This window comes from Tiliqua scincoides, chromosome 3, assembly GCF_035046505.1.
Source record: "Tiliqua scincoides isolate rTilSci1 chromosome 3, rTilSci1.hap2, whole genome shotgun sequence".
Classification (NCBI taxonomy): domain Eukaryota; kingdom Metazoa; phylum Chordata; class Lepidosauria; order Squamata; family Scincidae; genus Tiliqua; species Tiliqua scincoides.
This window is the reverse complement of record NC_089823.1, coordinates 165,338,361-165,355,249: the sequence shown is the minus strand read 5'-3', so window position 1 is coordinate 165,355,249 and position 16,889 is coordinate 165,338,361. Positions and strand designations below refer to the sequence as shown.

The 16,889-nt window shown below is 43.8% G+C and overlaps 1 protein-coding gene across 1 annotated transcript in view; it reads left to right on the top strand.

Annotated features, from left to right (window-relative positions):
* The first annotated feature begins 1,571 nt into the window (after window positions 1–1,571).
* The window catches only part of LOC136644909 (gamma-aminobutyric acid receptor subunit pi-like), a 50,358-nt gene continuing 35,040 nt past the window's right edge, over window positions 1,572–16,889 (top strand). Inside the window, exons 1-3 of the mRNA XM_066621121.1 lie at window positions 1,572–1,624; window positions 8,590–8,693; window positions 14,862–14,929. Of these exons, the coding sequence (XP_066477218.1) occupies window positions 1,572–1,624; window positions 8,590–8,693; window positions 14,862–14,929 (225 nt within the window). The remainder of the gene's footprint in view (window positions 1,625–8,589; window positions 8,694–14,861; window positions 14,930–16,889) is intronic.

Genomic DNA, 16,889 nt, shown 5'->3' with positions numbered 1-16,889 from the left:
TATCCGCACACCCCTATGCATGTCTACCCAGAAGTAAGTCCTATTGTGTTCAATGGATCTTACTCCCAGGAAAGTGTGCATAGAATTGCAGCCTAAGTATAATCATTCCTGTTTAGTAGAGCAATTTATCTACTAGTAGTATCGTAAACAGATTGTTTTTAAATAACAACTACTTAAATGCACTGTAAATATGATTTTTTTTCCTGAATAAAAAGTTATTACTTCTACTAGCATTCTCCCACTCTTGTATCTGCATGTAAAATTTGGTCCTTCTTGGTTGGATTAGTGACAGGACTCATGGCCTTGCATGGTGGCCAAATCTTAGTACAAGTAGAGGTACAGCAGCAGCAGCTACCAATACTACTGCTCCAGCAGTACCTCTGGTCAGGGGCAGCCCAAGTGGAAGTGCCACCTCACCCCTCAAATTCTGCCACATGCACCAGCACAAATGCAGAAGCAATCATGTGTACCAACATCCTCCCACATGCCAGCTCCTCTGCCATCAGACAGCACACGCGCACAAACTCATCTTCCTTTTTGTCATTGTTTATTGGTGCATGTGTCCTCTGCTGCCTCCTGCTCTGAGCTGACAGCCTAATCCTACGTACATCTACTCAGAACTAAGTCTGATGAGAGTCAATAGGGCTTACTCCCAGAAAAGTATGGATAGGATTGGGTTGTGAATCCCTTTTGCCTGGCCAGTCCAGAGGAGCTGTTGGAGGACGGCAGGCAGCAGAGGTGCTTTGGTAAGTTTGGGCAGTGGTGCTGGAAGCAGGTCCCCCAGCTTGCCCACCTAACCGCCTACTGCCCTTCTTTAACATTTTCCTCCTCCATCTTAGCTGAGCTGCTGTTTAGGAATAGAGCAGCAGAGCAAGCCAGAACAAGAAAGCTGAGGAAAGCAGCGCTCCACTTAAAAAAACAACGGAATATTTTGAATGGGGGTTGGTGGTGCTTCTTCCAACTTCCTTGTGCACCGGCAGTGATGGAGGATGTAAGTGGGGTTAAGGTGAGGTGGCTGCAGCGGTGACTGACAAGTGCAGGTTGCCACCTGCACCCATAAGGTAGCTTATCTCACCTTGCCTTATAGAACGGCCAGACCTGTGTCTAGTTGCGAAGGCAGCACCATTGGAAAGGGAACGCCATGGACTTCCTGATTTGGGCTGAATTTCCCTGACAAAGTGAGAACTAGACAGAATGTCCACTGACCTGGGGTAGAACTTGCTGTAGTCCAAGCTTGTGCTTCTGTTGCTTATGTGACTGCATTTGGGGCTTTATTCCTAAGTCCACTCACTTTAAAGTGCCATTGAAATTAAGAAGAAATTTGTTTCATTTAAAATTGAGGAGGAAAACACAACTCTGCAATGCTGGATTAGGTTAATCCTCTCTGAATTCACTCTGGAAGAAGTTGTGTTACTATCTGCTGGTTTTCAGACAACACTGTTGAAAATATCACTGTGAGTGTCCTCATATAACCTGTTAAGAGTCAATGTATTTATCATACTGCTGTACAAATAAGGCTTTCCTTTGTTTGCTTTCAGGAAATAATAGGATTTTTGGAGCCAAGTCCAACAATGTGCACCTTGAGCTGGGTTTCCAAAGCCCTTTTTCTAATTCTGTTGTGCAGGTAAGAGATAGTATTTGCTGTATTTATTGTATTACTCTTACAGCTGTCATATACATGTGAACTATTTTCAGATATTGGAAAATAAGATTATTAGACTAGTATTTTCAGGCAATAATAACAAATTTCAGTGTAATATGTGGTTACATGCAGTGAAATTTGGGGGGAAGGGCATACAACACAATTCTGAGTTGCCCGGGGTCTGGGGCTGCAGTGGTGCTAAAAATGGCTGCTGCTGAATCCTGTGCGCTCCGGGCAGCCGCTGGCAGCTCCTTGGAAGAAGGGGACTTTTGTGCCCCTCCCCTGGGTAAAGAGAGTAGCCCCACAATTGGGCTACTTGATTCACCACCAACGCAAAGGTCGGCGGTGAATCAAGAATCTCCATGTTGGGCAATAAGCCTGACGAGGAGGCTCTGGATCCAGTGGAGCTGCTCCACCGGTCCCGCTTCCCTTCCTCCCCGCTCCCTTCTCCAGAGCTCCTCCTCCCTGCTTCTGCTCTCCCCATTAACTCCTCCTCCCCCACCTTGCCCACCTCCCCCCTTTCCTGGAACACCTCCTCCCTGCCTCCCCCCACCTTCACTTACCTCTCAGCTGCTGCGTAGTCTGCACGACCACCGAGGGGTGGAGCTCTGGTGGCTGCCTGGTGGTAGCCTAGCACCAGTCAGTGTGCTGGGCTACCACCAGCGTTTGCCTGGTGCTAGAGCCCACAAATATGCCTTACAGCACATTTGCGACAGTGTTCGCCGGCGGTAAGCCAGCGCGCACTGTTCAATATTGGGCCCATAGTTTTGAACATTAGTTTGTCTGTTCACTGTTTTCACATGGACAGGACGACACACACAGCTTTCTTGGGTCTTCCCTTGATCCCATCACCCCCCCCTTTCCCTCCTGTCTGTTGAAGAAAGCAGGAATCTTTTCCCCTTTTGGGCAGGTGTTGAAGATGGACAACATGTGCAGGAGAGGAATGAAAATGGGAAGGGGGTAAATGAGGTGGGGGAGGGTAAGGAGGGGTGAGGTGGGTGGATCAGGTCTTGGGAGTGGGATTGGTGCCGTTGGCTCTGCCGATATGCTAACTTCCTTCCAGGGTCTGATCCTGTGGCATGGGTCAACGTGCATTTGCAGTAGCAAAATAGCTATTGCGGGTCCAAGTAGACCCTCCCTTCCCTGCACCATGAAGTCTTACCCCTAGGGATAGGGAATGATTGTTCCCTTACGTAGAGGAGACTTTTGCAACTGCCCCTAACCGTAGGATGCTGCAGTTGCTGCTGTATCAACAGGAGGCAGAATGAATAAAACTGGACTGACAATTTCTTGAGTCTGAAATAAACCACAGTCCTCTGTTACATAAATACTGAAAACACTGAAAAACCTACTTGCCACCTTCTTCTCTTATGCCCAAGGGAGAGTGGGGAAGCACAAGAACCTGTGGCTGTACGTATCTGGTTCACATTGCATAAAGCCTGTTTCCTGTTGCATCCGAACTCACTCAATGTATGTACAGGAGGGCTCCCTGGTAGCTCTGTTCTCCTGATCTGAGCTCTGATCTCCCAGAGGGTGGTCTGAGCCCAGCAGAGGCTGTGCATGTGCATCTGCAGCCTCTGCTGGGCTCAGACTGAGACTTAGAACAAAAAAAAAAACACTTCTGGTTTTTCAATAAAATCGAAAGTGACTTTTCAATGCCTTATAAGGCATCAGGAGTCCCGGGGAAGCCCTCAGGGGGCTCGCAAAGTTCACAAAGTGGTTTGCAGAAAAAAATCAAATAACTAAATGGCTCCCTGTCCCAAAATGGCTCACAATCTAAAAAGATGCAGAAGAAAACACCAGCAAACAACCGATAGAAAAGACACTGTGCTGGGGTTTTCAGTCACTAGAAGAGACACTGTGCTGTGTTCCCTCTGCTAAGTTTAAGAGGAGCACCACCTGCAAAAAGTGCCGCTTGCCCAGTTAGCAGGGCATACTGTTGTAGCAACAATGTCTTGAGATAAGCTTATTGCACAATCATATTGGGCAACAGTGCAAACCAGTGGCTAGCTGCTGCATCCAATGTGCTGTTTGGATATGAGGCAATTCAGGAAAGATAAGAAGGGGCAAAACTTATTTTCATATTGAACTTTTCATGGCCCGCAGTGGGTCTTTTCAGACCTGTATCAGCTATTTTGGTGGCATAGCTCTGAGGAGCCTGCTGGGGGCTGGCGGGTGGGGGGGAGAGGTTCGAGATGTGGTAGATGCCATTGCTATCATGATCCACCCTGCCCTGCTTTGATCCACCCCAATCTCCACCACCAGCAAAACCCCACTAGTGGCTTGTCTGTGCTGTGCTGCTGCTGGTGCACGACTTTCTGTCTGCTGCACCAGTGACAGTGCAGCACAGACCAACAGAGTCTGCTGCATCAACAGGGCCCTTATTGCACTAATGTACCTGCTGGTATGTCAGTGCAATAGGCCCAGAGGATTGGGCCATTCGTTGAGACTGCCTGGCCCAAGCATGTCCAGTGAACGTTGTGGCTGAATTTTTGAACTGAGGTCTCTGGTGTCTATACAACACTTTCCCTCTCTTTGGCATCATTGCAACAATACCTTTTATAATTTCCAGAATGCTGATTATTGCAGATGCTTACTTTCCTATTCTCTCCCAGTCTATTCTTCCTGTTCTCTTTGATTCGAGCTAAGTGCACCATCATTTGAAGATCATGTGCTAATTGCTATAGAAACATACAAAGTTATCCCTGCTTAAAGAATTTTACTATCTACTTTGGAAGCAATCAAATGAGTTCAGTCATGCGTTCTCTGGTAGACTATGCTATAGCTTGTAAAGGCTACTTCTCTTTGCTAGTGACTGGAAGGTTTAGGAGAAGCGCTGTTTAAAAGCCTTGGTCACCATTAGCCTGTTCTCAAAAACTATGCTGTATGTGTATGGTTTTTTGTTTTTTTTAATTTGCAGTTCATTTTTTACCTACCATAGATACTTGCCTATGGTAAGTAAAATTTTTGCTAAGTAATCAAGCTCCAATTATCACTTCACCTTATCTCCAGGTCAATCAGAGGGCAGAGCCTTTCAACTCTGAACAGTTTCCTTTCTCAAGCAGCAGGCAGGCACTGCAGAGATCATTTGTTTTTACAGCAACTGGGAAATTCCAGTCAAAGTTAACCTTTTATTCTCCTTCCTTCTGCTGCAGCCTGGTTCTGCTTTTCAAATGCTTGCAAAGCAGGTCTGTTTTTTTGAAACAGCAGGTTGGGACCCTCCTTCCCAGGCTACAATTCAGTGCACCATTACTTAAGAATAACACCCATGGAAAGCAGTGGGTCTACTTCTGAGTAAAAAGGGTTGCAAATATCTCATCTCTCTGCTGTGAATTGAATTGCACACTCTCAGTTATGTGTTATAAATTGTATGTTGTATGTAGAGCCTCTGGCTTAACACACCAGACACCTTAAAGGTGTCTTTGATTCATGGTTCTCCTCATGTCCACCTTAAAAGTGGATTTGATTTGTGGATCTCCTGCAGTGGTTCCCAGCCCTTTTCACTTGCATATCCCTTGGCAGTCCATTTCCATAAATTGTACCCTTCATATTAGCAAAATGTTTGTAATTAATAATACAAGCCTTCATCTCTTCTATATGAAAGCCCAGACTTCATGTATTCATCACACATTTTCTCTTTTCATCTGTTTGAAGAACAGAAGACTCTGCCTTTGCACTGTTTTGCACCAGAACTGTGCTGAGAAATTCTGGGTGATTGATCACTTTCCATATTATGTTTCAGCTTTTTTACTGTGCTGGTTTTCAATCTCTGGTTCATAGATGAATTGATGACCAAAAACTAGCTATTGGTGGGGCTTTCACAGCCAACTAGCTACCTCCCTTCCTGCCTTGCTGGTCCTTGAAAGCATTCCTGTCTTGCAAGGCATTCTGGAGCATGACCTGCCTTTTTCTGCCATTATTTCATTCTTTTTCAAGTACCCCTAAAGGTCCTGTTGAGTGTCCCTGGGAGTACACAAATAACAGGTTGGGAACCACTGTTTTACTGGTATGTTGTTTACAGTGCACTTACTCTGATAGTGTTTACAAAAGGGTGGTGACGTCCAGAATTTAAAAAGAATAAAAATGTATCTTATGATCTTTTACTATGTTTTTAATAAATTAGACTACAGTTCTTAGGTAACAATTAGTGGTAGGTTATTTTTCAGGATCGGGCCTTGGGTAAAATCAGACAAAACTATAGTCAGACACCTCCCTAAGTTTAATTTTCCAAGGGTCATAGAAAATTCCATGATTTTTTTGCTCAAAACCTGCCCTTGACTTATCTGTGGGATCGACTTATAGGCGAGTGTCTGCAGTATATTTGTCAATCATGATTTGCATCTTGTTTGTATCTTCCAATTGGGAGTATCATCCCTGCACAGACAGGAATCAATTTTTAGAAAGTTCAGTCAGTTGGTAGACCACCAGATCATGTAGATTTTCATGTGATAAATATGTCATCCTTACGAACCTGGTGCACAAATAATATGTAATGACATATAAATTTTACCATGTAAAGCAAAATGAGGTGACATTTCTTGTGAGCTCTGGAAAATGGGGAATAGCATCTGGCATGCACCTTTACCACTGAGATCCACCCCCTTCCTGCTCAGTCCTTACAGCTGCCCTCCCTGTTGCAAACCTCCCCAGATCTGCCCATTAACCACCCCATCCACCACTTTACCTGAGCTGGTGGAGTGTTCAGGCAATTCTGGCATGTGTGCAGAGCCATTAGCCATTTCCACTAGTGGCTTCATTGCATGCTCTCTCCCCCAGATGCCTCATCCCCTGGGAGCTAGCCGCATGGTCATTATGGATTTCCATATGTGCCAGTGCGTTTGGCATCAGTTCCTTGTGTTTGAGTAGCATTTATCAGATAAGAACTTACTAGGCATCTTTAAAGATTAAGCACCACTTATTACCCTGTGCAAAAGAAGATCCTGTTATTACAGGATGAATAAAGATCCTGTTATTACAGGATTTTCTCTTTATCAGGATGATAAAGAGAAAATGATTGCTCATTGCACACCACTTTCCAAACAGTACGCTGTAGAGCTGCTTTAATAGAGGAAAGATAGCTAAATGTTGTTTAAACAATACCGTAGGTTGCATACAGGGAATAGTTGAGAAATGAAGATGGAAGCTATCTTGGATAGTGCTAGCCACACTCATCTCACTGCAATAGACCATGCTACATGTTACAAATCTACAATTGTACAATTAACACTATCCCAAAGACCCTTTTTTGTACAGGATATACCACTTCCAGAGTACAAACAGGAAGTAAACAAGCAATAGGAGAGGGCAATGTTTAACCCCCTCCCACCCATCATTACTTTGAGGCGGAGGGAGGAACCAGGATGGGGATTGGGATTGGCAGAGCCCTGATACACTGGATCCTATCTTCCGTGTTGGGCTGCAAAACTCAACACAGAAATTCTCGCATCTATGCCAGCAAAATAGCCAGTTCGGACTTGAGGAACTCCATTGCAGGCTTTGGACTTCCCCCAAGGAGACCTCCAGCGGCCCCTGCAGTGCTGCTGGATGCAGAGGTAGCTATTTTAGTGCCGCTGCACCCAGCACTGCCACAGGGGATAGGATTGGGGTGTGAATGCCTTCTGCCCAGCCAGTTAAGAGGAGCTGTTGGAAGAGGGCAGGGAGCAGTGGTGCTTTGGTAATCTTTGGCAGTGGTGTTGGGAGCTGGTCTCCTGGCTTGCCTACCTAGCTACCCACTGCTCCTATGTAACATCCATCCTCCATCCTAGTTGGGCTTCTGTTTTGGAATAGAGCAGCAGAGTGGGTCAGAACAAGAAAGCTGAAGAAAGCTTCCAAAAATGGAATCTTTTGAATGGGGGTGGTGGTGCTTCTTCCTTGTTCTGGACCGGCAGAGATGGAGGAGGTAAATGGAGTCAAGGTGAGGTGGCTGCAGAAGGGACAGATAGGGGAAGGTTGCCACCTGCACCCATCTACTACCTAAGGCACCTTATCTCACCTTGCCTCATGTATAGGCCGCTGGGGATAGGATTGGGCTGTCAGTCATTAGTAGAGCACCAGATTTGCATGCAGAACAAATTTTTTTTTTAAATAATGGAAAAAGTGCAGCAAGTGGAGGAGATGGAAAAGAGGCAGACACCAAGAGAGAGGAGAAGGAAAAAGACTTGTATGGTCAGAAATTAAAAGTGAATCTCATATGCCCAGTTGATGTTAAAGGTGGGTCTTAGAAGGATAGATGCTTGACCTTGCTATCTTTTGTGTCCTGCAAAATTAATACACAGCTCTCTCTTTTTTATGTCATTGTAGCAAGAGCCTTATTTCATTAAATGTATAAAGCCCCATTATATTAATCTTAGTTTTATGCATTTTAGTGATGCTAGTTTCTTTTATTTTTGGTCTCTGTGTGTGTGTGTGTGTGTGTGTGTGTGTGTAAACCTGAATACTTCTGACTTCTGTGGTTCAAGGAACTTTTCTAGTATGGTGGTTTTTGCATTGCTTGTGTTAACATGCTGCAGTTAGAGTAGAATTTGGGGACAGTAACACAAAATTGTAATCTCCAAGAACGCACTCCTCTGCATTTTTTCCCTTGGGGGACTTTGGTTAAGTGGATTTCATGGTATACAACAAGAAACGTCATTACAGTATAAGCAATGAGAAAAGGTCTACTATTATGTATCTCACAAAAGCAGTGAGAGAGGAATCTGAGCCACTTTAGAAATTAATTAAGGGATTAGGGCAGTTGTACCAAAATTGAGAAAAACTGATAGAGTCTGCACTGGAGGAATTATCAAGTCTGACGTTTTCAGGGTGATGTTTTCACTTCAAGCCGTAGGCAAGATGGAATACAAAAAAAAACTCACAACAACTTCAATGTTATAATTCTACCAATAAGCACAATTTTGCATCTTTGGCACTAGCCCATGAATAACTTTCCCATTCTTCTTTCTGGTTAGATTATCGAATGTTTCCCTGGCTGAAGGAAAAGGTGAAATTCTTCCTCCAACTATACAGAAAATAATGAAAGGATATAACAAGTATCTGCGCCCATTTTTTGACAGTAAGTAGAAAAAGGAATTTGACTGGGTACGAAATGGTATGTGAAGAATGAGAAACGGAGCTATAATGAAAGCCTTGTTGGGTCTCTGACAGTATCATGTCACTCTGAAAGATGTGAAGTTCTGTGTCATTAAATTGGAGGACTTGGAAGGAACTTGAACATTTCATTCTACCCCCCACAATACTGATTCATGATCGTTATCTTGCAGATGTGATTGACTGGCCTATATAATCAGGTTTCTAAAATATACAGCTCAAGCCTATATATGTCTACTCAAATATAAATCCCATTGTATTCTGTGGACTTACTCCCAGGAATATGTATATAGCAGCGGTTTTCAAACTCTCAGGGAGTTTGAAAACAAAACTTCCGCAAAACAAGAAGTGGAGCATGATCGCTGCATTTTCACTTTTCAAGATCTGCGGAGCCCTGCAGATGCTCACACAGGGCTCCCCACACCCCCAGGAGGCTGCTGCAGGGACTGGTAAGTAAATGCCATTCCCTGCAGCCCTCTGAGCAACACAATCCTGGGGATTGCATTGCTGCCTTCTCCCCGCCCCTTAAGGGGAAAGTGGCCAGGGCTCACAGGCTGGGGTGTCACAGCGCCCCAGTTTGAAAAGGCCTGGTATATAGGATTGCGGCCATAGTGACCTGCAAGCATAGTGTATGCCAGGGTGGCCAATCTTTCAACTTTAGGGCCGGAATTTCAGCAGGCACAACTTGTCAGATGATAAGCTGCACCTGCTGAAATTCCCTCTTCTACACAATTGTTAAAGAACGAGAAGCCCTAAAGTTGAAAGGTTGGCCACCCCTGGTGTATTCAGTACAGCCTACCTAGAAAACATTGCTAGCAATCCTGCCTTATGCTGGAAGGGAAGCGATGTTATTTATTTATTTTATTTATTTACAAATTTATATCCTGCTTTATCTCCCTGGTGAGCGTTCAAAGCAGCTGTCTTCTATCCATACTTTGGAACCTCATGAAATCACTTTTTGGGCTCCAAGGACCATTTCACTCAAACATAATTTGGCACGTTTTGTACATATATGGGCGCAATCCTAACCCTTTATGTCAGTGCTTTCCAGCATTGATATAGCAGTGCCCATGGGACATGTGCTGCATCCTGCAGTTGGGTGTCACTCACAGAGGCCTCCTCAAAGTAAGGCAATGTTTGTTCCCTTTCCTCAGAGCTTCATTGCCCTTATGTCAGTGCTGGAAATTGCTGACATAAGGGGTTAGGATTGCGCCCTACATTAGATAAGGCCTTCTTAAACTCCTACAAGGGAATTGGGAGCACTGTAAGTGTATGCATGGGAGTGGAGAAGGGAGCAATATAATCCCCAGGATTGTTCTGCTGGTGGGAATGGAAGGGGATTTTTTTAATTTATCTGTAGCCAGCACTGAAGCCTGAGGAGTCCTCAGCAAGGCTTGTGAAAACCAAAAGTACCAGTTTTTTAAATAAGACTTTTGCAGGTATGGGGAGCCCTGTGGAGGGCTCCCTGGACTTCAGTGTTGGCTACAGGTAAGTCAAAATAAACCCTTCCTGTCCCCAGTAGCAGCATGCTCCCAGGGATCGTGTTGCTGCCTTCTGCCCTCCCCACACCTTAAAGGAGCAGGTATAAGTGCTTCCCTGGCTGGTGGGTCCCAAACCCCCCAGTTTGGGAACCACTGCATTAGATCAGTGGTCTTAAATTGTAGCAGCTGCCATCCCTTATGTATTTTCAGGTGGTTTCCAAGACCCTGATAATAAAAATAGAGGAAATTGCTGCACAACCAGAGGCAGTGGTGGTGCTTTTGTTTTGACATTGTTGCTGAAGAAACAATCCACGTTTCTGTTTGAAATTTTTTAAAAAATAAAACTGAAAAATAATCCAGTTTACCTCTTCAGCTGTACAGTGGAGGCTTCAGAACAACCCTTGACAAATCATGCACCAGCATCATTTAATCTATGTATATTAGTTGGGAGTCACAAATTTTGTTATCTGCCAGTTCAGTAATTTAGTGTGATATGTTTATATCAGAGTTGGTTATTTGACGTTGTTTGTAAGTGCTATAATTCAAAGGAATGTGCTGAATTTCATATTAAACATACCCTTCTCCAGGTTCTAAAATGAATTATACAAATGTGGAGATAGATGTTCTTAGTACTGATTTCTCTTTCTCCTGTTGCCCTGGGAGACAGATGTTTTAAACACAGAGAATAAAATACAGTGCATCAAAGCACACCATGGACTGAACTGGGCAATGAACCATACTCCATGGGCATGCTAAGTTTCCAAACTTAACAACTTTTATTACTATAGAAAAGTCCTATACTGGAATCATTGACTTCGTCAAGAATATGCTGGCTGTGGAATTGCAGCTCTGCTATGCACTTCTTGGCACAAAACAAGCAAAACATACAGGGTGGTTTCAGACATAATGCTAAACTATGTTTTGACATTACTTGTATGGACCTGGTGTACCCAGCAACTACTTCCTGTTCTGTCATACTATGTCTCTTAGCAAGCAGTGCTTCAGCTCTGTTGCTCACCAGAACCACTGTACCTAACACCAGAACCAGGGAACAGCCACTAAAATTGAGGGTTGGGAGAGTTAGAACAAAAGAAAATATCTTTACCACTATGTCATTAATTTGTGGAACTCCTTGCCACAGGATGTAGTGATGACACCTGGCCTAGATGCCTTTAAGAGGGGATTGATTTTTCAAGCTTGCGAAAACCACGCACTAGAGCTCTGCCCATTGAGCTGAACCTCCTGCCACTGTTTGTCACATTGCAGTCTTGTTGTCAGGCAGCAGTGTCTAGGGGTGTCGCACGTACCACCAGACACCACTTCTCATACCACTGATGGTACACAAAGCACTGGTTGGGAAACACTGTTCTAGAAGTACTTTTTATGCATTCCAAAAAGGATGCTTCCATCTCTACACAGATCTTCTTCCGTGTTTGTCATCTTTTTCTCCTTCCTGTTTCTTTGTTCCTTCCCATGAAAACTCAGTGTCAGCAGTGGTGGGGCTGAAAAGCAGTTGGACTGAAAAGGGGCTCTTCTGAATATATGCACCATTGAATATTGAGGATACACCGGTGCAATAATAGCAGGTTGCTCATTAAGGCTACAGTCCTACCCACATTTACCTGGGAGCAACCTCATTAAGTATAATAGGACTTCTGAGTAAACATGCATAGGATTGGGCTCTAAATAGTTTAACCTTGGTGTCCATTTCACCAATGTAGTCTGGATAATATTCAGCTGGTAGGTGTTTACAAGATCACCTGGAGTAATTCCCCATCAAGAGATACCTGCTGGTAGGAAGAGCTCCATGAGTGTGCTGGAGTTCCTTGTGCTTGTAAGGAACTGCTGGATCAAGCCGAATACATTGACAGTGTTTTGGTTCACACATACCTGTAAACTGCATGATTAGGGATTACTTGATGACTCACTGCTGATTGTGTAAACAGCCTCCACTGAAAAAATATTAGGTCTATGGGGCATATGAACTTCTGTTAGGTCTCTGATGGCTCTTTAACGCATTTGAGAACCCATTTCTGCCCAGCCCACAGCTGTACATATTTGATCCCTGTTGTGTATGTGCAATGTTGGACAGAAATAGCTTAAAGTAATCAGATTATGAGCTTGTATGTCTGAACTGGCCCAAAGCGTGCATTGTAAAAAAAAAAAAAAAAGACAAAATTCAAATTTGCAGAGTTAGAAATACTGTACTTGTTAGAAAATGCTGTACAGAGTTAGAAAATACTATTTTCATCCCTGTTATCTGTAGTAATGTCAATAATCTGCAGCTGCTTTAAATAGGAGCATTGAAGTCCCACTTTTTTCTTCTTCCTACAACTGCTTAATAGCCATTTTCTTCTTTTTTTTTTTGTTTAAGGAGAATGTAGTATACTGAAGCACCTTTATGTGGTTATGTATGGCCCATAGGTGTTCATGTTATAGGTGAGCTGTAGTATATCCTATATCTCCTTGTTTTTCTGTCAGGAGATAGTTTTCACTGTATAATTCTGTTTCTCTGCTTAATGTGAGAAGACTGGATAAAAGGGGTAATTTAGTTTATATGTATTGATCTGGTATTTGTTGCAAATTAAAGCTTTCACTTCTGTTTAATGGTCTATGTTGGACTTCCTAAACAAAAACAAAAAAAGGCAAGAGTTATCTACTGCCATCTATTGGAAAAAAGGAGGAACAAATTCAATAAGTTTCTTGATACTCAAGAAATTCACTGACATTTTCCTCTGTGCTTAACACTTTCAGGGGGTAGAAATCTGGATTACAGCTGGATTTGGGGAAAAGGGAGCAGATCTCTCTCCCACAGAAACACAACCCTGATTGAAATTAGACTCCCAGTTGACTGCTTTTGGGCATCTCTGTCACAGGTTAGCCCTATCTGGATGGTTAACAGTGCAAGTCTATGCCTGTCTACTCAGAAGTAAGTCCCATTGTGTTCAGTGGAGCTTACTCCCAGGAAAGTGTGTATAGAATTGCAGCTTAAATTGTCCAAATCCACCGAAAAAGAAGAAAAGAAACCATCTTCTTATTTGTTCTATGATGATGTAAAGTCCATTTTGCCCAACTGGATGTAGCAAATACTTATTCAGTACACATCACCTTTGATAGGCAAGGTATCAGTATAGAACAGAAGGATGTTATACAAAGGACACAATCCAGTCAAAGTTGATGGCTTTGAAGAGAAAAGTGTGGAAATAATATACAGTATGTCCTTGGTTCTCAAACTCCATAGGAGTTTTGAAAACTGAGCTAAATGTGTGCAGGGGCAGGGCAAAGGCAGCAGCATAATCTCTTAGATTGAGCCACTGCCAGGGCTGACTGGGGGTGATTTTCACTAACCTGAGCCAGTTTCTGCCTCCTCCCAATCAAAAACAGGAAGTCGGTTCCAATTGTTGTTTACTTTTGGGGGGGGGCTTCAGAAATTTCAGCAGGGCTCTCTGCACCTCCAGGAGGCAAGATCTGGCTCAGGTAAATCAAAATCACCCAACCCACCATCCCCCCAACAGCAGCTCAATCCTGGTGATCATGCTGTTGCTTTTCCCAGCAACCACTCCTTAAGGGGTCAGAGGCAAAACTTCTCAGGCTGGGGTGTTGCAGCGCCCCAGTTTGAGAACCTCTGCAGTATGTATATTTCAGTATACATCTGGGAAACTTGTGCCAACTGGGTTTCCTACATCTACATGCATATGCTTGGTCTTATTCATTTCAATGGGAGAGAGTTAAACACATGGTTAAGTATCTAGTCTTGATATCAAAGATATGTCAAAGTGCTTAGTTTTGGCTAGATAGTGTGGCACAAACATCTCTGACTCATTCTGCTGTCAACTTTGGCATTCTCATGTCAACTTTGGATGTGCTACAATCCTAAAATGATAGCTTTATTAGCCAAGCTGCTTTGGTATATGGAAGATTTGGCCTTGGGATGGCAATTAGGACTGCAATCCTTTGCACACTTACCTGGGACTAAGTCCCACTGAATTCAGTAGTACGTACTTCTGAGTAGACATGCCTAGGCTCATACTTTTTTAGGGTGGGTTCCTTTCAAATGCATTTTTTGTGGTTTTCTGAAGCTGCCTCTACAAAATCTACAAGCTGTTCCTAAGAACTGTCCTGGGATAGGAAGAAAAAGGCAGCTTGGGGATTTGACAACAGTACCGTAGGCCCCCCCCCAATAAAACCTGGGGGGGATCGCCTACATACCACCAGCTGTTGCTAGTTAAACTGCTCTATGTCAAATCCCCTAACGACTTTGGGAATTGGCTTAGGAGCAGTTTGGGTGGGTGTTGCTCCATGATCCATAGGAAAAAAAAAGGTCTATGGATAAAAACTGCAAAAAATAAATAAATGTGAGTGCATGTGAATGGATTCTGCAATTTCCAGAGGTAGAATTTTCCTGCCGTTTATAAGTGGCTTTTAAAAATTAATCAGGTACATATCAAATATATCTATTAATCACCTGGGAACCAAGGTGTTTGCCTTCTTGCGTTCCATCATGGAAAAAAGGCAGGAAATAAATCATCCAACTTTAATTTGCAGAAAGATTAGATTAATACTGTTGGTTGTGAATGAATGAAACCCTCCATGTCAAAAAACATGTATAGTTGATAAATTTTACTGTATGTGTGTTTGTGCTTCTATTTCAGATGGTCCTGTCTCAGTAGGAATGAGTCTGGATATAGCAAGCATTGATACAATATCAGAAATAAATATGGTATAATATTCTTATTTTGAATTCATGTTAACTCAAAGTAGGAAACTGTTTCTTTTGCTTCCAATATTGATTGCGTGCTAGCTTTTAGAATAAGGAACATGTCACTGATTCTTGTTCGGGCTGTGTATTTGCAAATCTAACTTTTATATACGGTTACAGGTTGGAACTCATTATCCAGGGCAGATCTGTTCCTGGACCCCCTGCGGACACCAAGCGTACGGATACTGAGATACGCAGGTGGGTCCACAGAGGACCTCCAGACACGACCAGAAGGCACTTCAGTCACGTCTGGAGGTCCTCTTTGGGTCTTCCAGCCACTGGTTCGGAACCCATGGTGGGTCAAATCCACAGGTTCTGAATTCATGGACAAGGAGGACCCACTATGTATTGATTTTGTGGAAACTTGGGGAAAATTTTTTTACCGTCATCATCACTTTGACTAGCACAGTCAACTGAGCTTTTATTGTGTTGTGTTTCGGTTTGTTTGTTTGTTCTTCCCATTCTGCTATTAAACTAGCATGAATCATATGCATCCAGAACAATAGTGGAAGTTGCCTTTTGCTGTCTTAAATACAGCAGCTTTGTTGGAAAAGGCACTGGTCACTGCTGGGCACCAGGGATCTGGCAGTGGAAATTGCCTGCAGCTCCTGGTGCACTGACAGCCTGCCCAAACCACTCCAAGATAACAACAGTGGTGGGGTTGTTTCGTGGGTGAGAATGGAGGGAAACAGAGCTGGGACTGGGGTGGAGGGGGGGTTTGAGAGTGGGAAGGGGGCGGTTATTGGTGACAGCAGCTCTGTCAATATCGTATCCACCTTCTTGTCTCAATCCACCCCCCTGGGTTCACTCAAACTTGCACCAGCCAAGGAGCTGGTACAGGCCTGAATATACCCATTAGAGATGTGGCGGCTTACCCTGATGTATGGGAACAAATGCTGATGTAAGGTTCCCAGATGCAAGGGAACAAATTTCTTTTAAATCTGATGTAAGGGAAAAAAACTGACCAAATGTGTAAAGCAGTGGTTCGCAAATTCTCATGTAGAGTTTGCGAAACACTATGTCTTTGCGGGGGGGGGGGGGGAGCCAGTGGCACAGTCCTCAGGATCACGCCACTCCTGGGAACTGAGGGGCTCTTTTCTCAACTTACCGTCCTTGTGCCAGCCTCCTGGGTGTGTGGGGAAACCCCACAGAGCCCTCTGCAGGGCTCCCCACATCTTGGAATATTTTTTAAAATGTGATCGCAACCTACTTCTGTTTTTTTGTTTGTTTCTTTTTGTCATGGGGAAGGCTGCTGCTTGGTTGGTGGCTGGGTTGTTGATTTCTGGGGCTTTAGTTTTGGATTTACCCCTGGGTGCTGGGGATAAGAATAGGCCCTCAGTTTGGCTGTACTTGTCGTAAGAGGCGACTAAACAGTCAGTGGGTAGATGGGACTCGTCAGCCTGGGAAGGCAGCTCATCTGAGAGAAGGAAAACTCTGATCCCAAACCTCCACTGCCTTGTGGCTACATCCAGTTATGGAAAAGGCTTCAGTCAACCTCGAGGCAAAATCCAGAGCCGGAGTCCCTGAGGCAGTTCATGGCTGAACACAGTCACGTTCTGGCAACTCCTGCGACGCCGCAGGAACCAACCGTATTGGCCTCTGCCTTTCCATTGGACCATTTCAGCGACGTGGAGAGGGGGGATTTGCTGCATGGGTAACAGCCTATCCTCCATACCTACTTTACCCAGGCTTTGCGCTCTGGAGAGGACACTCTGTTCCAGAACCACCATTCAGAGCGTGACACCATAGTCTTCCGAGACTGAAGGATGCCAACAACAGTTTTGGATTGTCATTTTGTTTTAGCTACCTTTTATAATATTTTTGACTGTGATTTTAATGATTTGTTTTATTTTTGCTTTTTATTTTTGCCTTGGGACACCTTTGCTGAAAAAGGCAGTATGTTTTTTTTTTTATAAATAAA